Genomic DNA, 7,578 nt, shown 5'->3' on the forward strand with positions numbered 1-7,578 from the left:
AGTGACATGCCTCAAGGTCATGCGGGGCCAGGGAGGAGAAGGATTAGCAGCTCTGAGGGGTAGCTTGGTGCCCCATTCACAGCTAGATGGGAACTCAGAACACCATTCCTAGGCACAAGGGGTGTCCTGTGGGACCACCACCACCCTCCCCAGGCAGGCAGACAGCTGTCCTGGCATCCCAAAGGGAATGCATGCACGGGATGCTGCTCCACAGCAGCCCCACAGTGGGTCCTTGCTCCCTGGAATGGCTCAGGTGGGAACGTGCCCGGCCGGGCAGCGGCTCAGCAAGCACGTGGGAGCACAGGTTGGTGCTCTGAGAGGCACGGAGATGGAGCAGGAAAGAAAATTACTTCCCTGAGATCACCTTACTCCTACCTGAGGTGCCTTGTGCTCCCTCTCTCTAATCGCCAGCAGCTTGGTGTTGTGCATCCGGTGTTGGCAGCTGCCTCGTGGGAGGCATCATCTCCCAGCAACGACCAGCAGCTACCTGTGCGTTCCCCGTGAGCTCCCTCCACTCGCCACAGAGCCGAACCAGCAGCTGTGGTGGGAGCCAGAGCACCAAACCCATCTCAGAGGAGCCCTCCTGCAGCTGGAGAGCACTGCCACGGTGCTGTGTCCCCAGCCCAGCCCCACATCACACCAGTACCCCCGTGCAGGCTGGCATCATCTTCCCCACGGAGCAGTGGGTACCATCCTAATGCTTTCACAGCCCTCCAACAGGAAACTGGGATGCAGGCAGCGCTCCGAGCTGCCCGCCAGCAGCTCCTGAATCACGCTGTTCCTGGCTCAGGCAGCCCTCCCACCAACGCCAGCCTCTCTGTGGAGGAGCGGGAGGAAGGGAGTTGTTTTTCCAAAGGCCAGCTGGTCGCTCAGGGCTCCCAGCTCGGGAGATTCCTACCGCAGGGAAAGGGAGAGGGAAGGACTCCTCCATCGGCACATGGGGTTGGACCCACTGCTTGCCCATCTGCAGGGCTCCTCATCCAGCATGAAGGCACGACCTCCAAGACGGAGGACCAGAGGTGAACGGGAGCTGTGCCACCCTGCCACAGCTCTGGAACTTGCAGGGCTCATCCATCACCAGCAAAGCTGCGTCTTCCAAGTCAAAAGGCAACTGAGCCGGCAAAGCATCGCCACCAGGACCCTCCGGAAAGCCAAGTCATCGACCGAGACATTCGCGTCCCTCCCTGCCCCATGCGCTCCCATCCAACAGGTCCAGAGGAGCAGAAAACCTCCAGGGAATGATGGAAATGGGAGCCCGGCCAACGCCCTTGGCTGTTCCCGGTGCCAAACCATCCCCTTGCCAGAAGAGAGCGGGGCCAAAGCCGCACGTGCCAAATCCAGTGGCTCCCGGTCCAGACTCCTCCACGGCCAAAGAGGCAAAACCCAAGAGCTCTGCGCTGGGAGCGAGCAGGGGATGCAGCGCTGGCACTGCCACACCGAGCCACTCCAACCGGCCAAGGTCAGTGCCAGGAGCATCGCCCGCCACCGTGTCCAGGGAATCTCTTCAACAGAGCCCTCACGCGGGGCTGGCACAGCCGATTCCTCCCTCTGCAAACCCTCCTGCCGGCTCCACGAGCATCCCCACTCACTGCGTGGCGTCACACTCGTGGGAGAGGGAGGAAAAGCCCCTCGGTGTGACGGCACTGCTGGGAATGCCAGGAGGCCGGATCCCTCCTCTGACACCCACTCCTGGCGCGGTCACGTCCTGGCTCTCCTCCCCCATGCCATAAGAGGGGATAACGCACCCTCCTTCCCTCTCTGAGCCGATTAATGCCTGGAAAGCCCCTGGAGAGCCAGGCAAGAAGGCTGCCCGGGGCCAGCACCGCTGCTTCTCAGCTCAGCAAGGAGGAAGTGGTGTGGGAGGAAGGCCACAAGAGGCAAGAGGAAAAGCCCCAGTGAGGGCACCGGGACACGGTGAGCCCCAGCTCTCCTCCAAAGCCCCGTCCCCAAGCAATGCGGGGTGACAACTCCCCATGAGGACGGGACATTGCTGGGACCAAAGGGCTGCAGCAGCTGGGGCGAGTCCCGAGGGCTCTCTGCCCCTGCGGGGGCCACGCCGGCCCGCAGCACCCCCTCCCCCGGCACCCACCCACGCATTACTCACGGCACGCTCATTCATCACGTACACGCTGCTCCACACGCACAGCACCCCCATGCCGGGGCTTCCCGGCACCCACCCACCCCGGCACCAGATCCGGAGCTCCATCCGAGCGGCTCCAGGGTATTTCCAAGTTCCCAAGTGCCGAACGAGCTGCTCTGCTCCTCTCCCTGGCAGAGCATCCCTGTAGAAGCCGCTGCTGCAAACACTGCCTCAGCACACTGCAGCACGCAGTTCAGGCAGGCAGCAGCCGGCCACGGCTCAGTAAGAGGGGCTACGCACCCCCAAATAGGGCAGCCCCATCCTGACCCCTCCGAAAGGACAGCCCCGTCCTGACACACAACCCCCTGCCTCCAGGAGCCGCCTGCCAGGCGAGGGGGACAAGGGACCGTGGCATGGCACAGATGTGACCCAGTGAACTGGGGGGACTGCAGCGTGCCCCCTCCCAGCCCACCCGTGCCCACCGAGGCAGCGTCCCCCACACCACGGGGAGGGGAGTGGTGGTGGCTGCCAGCCAGGTATCGCTTGCTGCCGGCAGCCACCGCATCCCCATGGGCAGGATGGGTGACACCCAGGGCACGGCTCCAGGCTCTCATCCCGGGTAAGGACCATCGGGACGCAGGGATAATCATGAGCCCAGTGAGAAGCCAGCGGCAGAAATGGGGGACGGTTCTGCACCAGCGGCAGGCAGCTCCCCTCTACCTGCAGGGACGGCTCGGAGGGGTGGGAAGGGGCTGGCAGCTGAAGGGGAAGAAGCCAGAGCAGGAAAATCAGGGTTATTCCTTGCTGCCGTCTGCGTCCTGACCTTGGACAACCCTGTGCCTCAGTTTACCACAGCACAGCAGCTAGCCTGCAGTGGGGGGAGAAGGAGGGCAGCCTCTCCTGGGCGGGGGTGTGGGAGCAAAGTCACCCCCAAACCCGCAGCTGGGGCGCTGCAGGGGAAGGCGGCGAATCCCTCCTGCATTTCTCCTTGCCCAGCCGGGCTACCCTTGCAGGGAAGGGCAAATGCTGCCCGCACCCCGCGGAGCTGCCGCAGGCGCTTCCTCAGGATGAGAGAAGAAATCCGAATGCGGAGAAAAGCTTGCCCATCCCTGATCAAGGAGGACACTCAGCCAGCCGGGCTCCCCCCCGCGCACCCGCTTGCGTTCTCCCAAAGGGAATTTCCAACCCCTGGGCAGAGGCTCCGCCGCACCGGGAGCGCGGCTTCCCGAACTTCCCCAGCTGCAGCCGCTGCCCTCGGGGAGGTCACGGCCAACCCCGCCGAGTGCCTGCGGAGGGAGGATGCGCCGGGCGCTCCCGGCTCCCCCCGATAGTGGGGGATGAAGGAATCGCCAGCGCCCCGCCGCAGCGGGAAGCGCTCGGTCCCCGCACCGGCAGCGGAGAAGACGCGAACCCCGCAAACCCCCTTGGCAGCCGCAGTTCCCCCTCCTACCCTCCTCCCCAGCCCTTTCCCGGTATCCTCTCCCCGGGACGCGATGCCTCCCCCCCCCACGGTGCGCGTATCCCTCCCGGTCCATGCGCATCCCCTCCGCCGCATCCGGTACACCGGGAGAACGGGGAAGACACGCAACGGCGGCCCTGCCGCCGCCCCGCAGACCCCGGCGCGCCCCTCCCGTGCTCATCCCGGCGGAGAACACCCCGCGGCCGCACTCACCTTGGACGGGCAGCCCGCGGGCGCCGAGCACACTTGCTACCAAAGCGGCCACATACCAAATCATAGTACTACCGGCCCCCGGTGCGCAGCATCTTCCGCCCGCCGGGCGGCCCGGCCGGGGCGGGGCGGGGCCGGGCCGGGCTGGCCGTGGCCGGGCAGGGCTCGGCGGGGCTGGCGGGGCCGGAGGGGCGGCTCAGGGCCGGCCGCCCGCCGCTGCGCCCATGCCCGCGCCCATCCCCGCGCCGCGCCGCACCTGCGCTCCGCCGCGCGGTGCAGCCTAGCCTGCGCCCTTTAGCGGCTCGGCACCGCCCCCGCCCGCCGCCCATTGGCCGCGCCCCGGCGGAGTGGGCGGTGATTGGCCGCCGCCGCGGCCCGGGCCGGTTCAAGGTGGGTTGGCGCGCACGGGGCCCCTGCGCCGCAGTATCATGCGCACTGCCGGGAGCGGCGCGGTCACCTCCGCCGGACGGTCACCTCCCCGCACGGACACCCGCCGGGACCCGCGCCCTCCTGGGCCCCCGCGCCACCTCGCTGCCACCTCCCCGTGTCCAGCTGTGCCACCGAACCGGATCAGTGTCATCTCCCCGTGACTAGGTGTGCCCCTGCACCGGTGTAGTGTCACCTCTCTGTCCCCAGATGTGCCCTGTACCGGTATAGTGTCACCTCCCTGTTCCCAGATGTGCCCTGTACTGGTACACTGTCACCTCTCTCTGTCCAGGTGTTACCCTGCACCGGCTCAGTGCCACCTGCCCGTGTGCAGATGCGCCACCGCACCACCTCAGTGTCACCTCCCCGTCCCCAGATGTGTCACTGCACCAGATGGGTGTCACCTCCCTGTCTCTAGATGTGCCGCTGCACTGGTACAGTGTCACCTCCCTCAGTCCAGGTGTATCCCTGCACTGGCCCGGTGCCACCTCCCCCTGTCCAGATGTGTCACCGCACCTACTCAGTGTCACCTCCCTGTCCCCAGATGCATCACTGCACCAGATCAGTGCCACCTCCTCGTCCAGAGATGTGCCCCTGCACCAGCTCGGTGCCATCTCTTCACCCCCAAATGTGTCACTACACTGTTTAAGTGTCACGTCCCTGTCCACAGATGTGCCGCAGCACCTACTCAGTGCCACCTCCCTGTCCCTAGATATGTCACCACACCAGATCAGTGTGACGTCCCCATCCCCAGATGGGCCCCTATACTGGTACCATGTCACCTGCCTGTGTTCAGATGTGCCTCTGTGCCGGCTCAGTGGCACCTCCCCATCCCCAGATGTGCCACCACACTGGCTCAGTGCCACCTCCCCGTCCACAGATGTGTCCCAGCACCAACTCATTATCACCTCCCTATCCCCAAATGTCACTGCATCTACTCGCTGTTCCCTCCTTGTCTCCAGGTGTGTCCCTGCCTTGGTTCAACATCACCTTCCTGTCTCCAGATGTGTCCCCTGCACCAGCTCGGCATCACTTTCCAGCTCAGTGCCACTCCCTGTCCCCAGATGAATTCTCTGCGCCAGCTCACTGTTACTTTCCTGTCGCCAGCTGTGCCCCTGCATAGCCTTAGTGTCACCTCCCTGTCTCTGGATGTGCTCCCTACATCAGCTCAGCGTCACCTCCCTGCCCCCAGATGTGCCCTCCTCCCCTGATGTGTCACCTCCATGGCCCCAGCAGCCACCTGCCCCTGCTGCCATACACCGCTTCTCTGACATGCCAATGACATTTTGTGACTAGGCAGGGTCACCACCCTACCACGGGCTGAGCCACCTGCCCCCTGCACCAGCTCCACATCAGCTGTGCCATCTGTCCCTGCCACCCTGCACCGCCTCAGGGTCACCTCCCTGCCAGCTGCTTGGTGCCACTGCAGCCTTGTACCTCACATCAGCTCAGGGTAACACAGCTGCCACCGTCTGTGCCCTGGCAGAGGTCCAGGGTCATTGCCCCACCAGCCTGAGACGGACATGTCACCTACCCCCTGCACCAGCTTGTTGTCACCTCTGCCAGACCCCTGCACTGTTCAGTCATCTCATTGCCACCACCACGGCTTGGTGTCACATTCACCTGGCACGGGCTCTATGCCAATGTCACTTCTAGCACCAGCTGTACCCCCTCCTCCTGTCATTGCACCACCTGTGCCACCTCCTCCCCTGCTCCTGCTCCGCACCCTTTGCCCGCTGTGACAGCTCCTTGCCACCCTACCCCCTTTGTCTCCTGCTGGGCACAGCCCACTTAACAGAGACAATTTGGGTTCATTTCAATGGAAAATAGGCAGAAAACAGGAAGAGCCCCGGTGCTCCTCTATCTCAGCCCACCCATCCTCCCTGCAAAGACCTGGCGATGCCAGATGGACAAACAGCCGGGCTGGCTCCCCCAGGAGTGTGCCAGCCATGGAAAACGGGCCACTGAACTTCCCCTAGATGACAGCCAGCCCGGGAGGGGACAGGCTCACACAGAGAGGGGGACACATCATTTTGTCCCCAGCACTCACTGTCTTCCCCTTGCCCTTTGGGAGAGTATCTGGGAAGAGGTCTGAGCAGCTGCTGGTCTTCCCACCTCTTCCCATGCACGTTCAGGAAAGAAGCAAAAAATAAAAAAAAACCCAACTCTTGCAGAGGATGTGGGAGTTGGAGAAACATCCCACAGTTTCTGGCCAGAATTACATTCCCAGAGGATCAGATGTTGGCACAGCCCTGGGCAGGATGCAAGAGCATCCCCCAGCCCAGCCCCAGCTCACGCGAGCTCCCGGGCACTTTGCTTCCCTAGCAGATTCCAAGACCTCATAAAAGCCTGACTCAGCTCCTAGTGCTGAGGCCTGAAGTGAAAGCTTGCAGATCTGCACGGGGGGTTGGCACAGCCAAGGCTGACCCTTGTGCTGGGGCAGTTCTGCTCTCCAAGCTGCTCTCCTATTTCCTGAAAGTCTGGTTTGGAGTGGCTTGGGAGGGCAAAACTCTTTGGCCAGCACCCTCCCCACGCCGGTCCTGCCACCTTCAAAGCACCCAAAAAATCCCAGCCATCACTCACAGCCTGCAAAGCAACCAGCCCAAGGCTGGCAGAGCTCCATCTACCCTTGCTAAGCCAGACAGAGACGATGCGTTCTGGTCTAGGTGGAGTTGGTGTCACCAGTCAGATCATCTCCATGTCTTTACCTGGGTTTTGCCACAATTTCAAAGAGGAGAAAAAAATAATTAAGGGCATTGATGGCACCTATGGTAACACAGCCCAAGCTGGGAGGCATCAGGACCCCATGGTGGATGGGAAGACCCAGCCCTAATCCCAGTGTGCACATCCCCAAGCTGAGCCCAGCACAGGGGCCCCACCAACATCCCTCAAGAAACTGGAAATATGGGCTTGGTTTGGAACATGGCTGTCAGTTCACACCCTTGTTTCTCCAGACTAATTTGCTGGTTTCATGAAATCCATTCCCCACTGTTTTCACACTTCTCTCCCTCTATTTATAGCTGGGTTTATTTACATGAGCAGGGCACTCCTTGTACTTGCACGTCAGTCTGTGGTGGCAGAGCTGGGAGCGGGTGAAGGAATCAGTGGCATGGCAAGGAGCACCCCCGCCCCTGGCCATGGCACCCCCGCCCCTGGCCATGGCACCCCCGCCCCCGGCCATGGCCACTCCTGCCAAGCACGTGGGAGGCAGGCAGACACCCCTCCATGCCAAGGGGATGAGCTGGAACCAAATCAGCTGCACAGCCCCCAGACCCACACAAATGTCTTGTCCCCATCTCTGCACGGCACAGCACTGCAGTTCCCATGGGATGCAGGTCACCCTGGAGCTGGCACTTTCCTGCCCCACATTCCCAGCTGGAGCTGCTCTTGCAGCAGCGTTTTG

At 63.1% G+C, this 7,578-nt stretch overlaps 1 protein-coding gene across 16 annotated transcripts in view; it reads right to left on the reverse strand.

Moving 5' to 3' along the window:
• The window catches only part of IGSF9B (immunoglobulin superfamily member 9B), a 43,057-nt gene extending 39,208 nt beyond the window's left edge, over positions 1-3,849 (reverse strand). For all 16 annotated transcript variants that reach the window (XR_015808142.1, XR_015808141.1, XR_015808140.1 and 13 more), the window contains exon 1: positions 3,753-3,849. Coding sequence is in view for 1 of the 16 variants with exons in the window: in XM_088177741.1 (XP_088033867.1) it covers positions 3,753-3,816 (64 nt within the window). In the remaining 15 variants the exon portion in view is untranslated. The remainder of the gene's footprint in view (positions 1-3,752) is intronic.
• Between the last annotated feature and the right edge of the window lie 3,729 nt (positions 3,850-7,578).

This window comes from Sturnus vulgaris, chromosome 23 (genome assembly GCF_052056855.1).
Source record: "Sturnus vulgaris isolate bStuVul1 chromosome 23, bStuVul1.hap1, whole genome shotgun sequence".
Lineage (NCBI taxonomy): Eukaryota > Metazoa > Chordata > Aves > Passeriformes > Sturnidae > Sturnus > Sturnus vulgaris.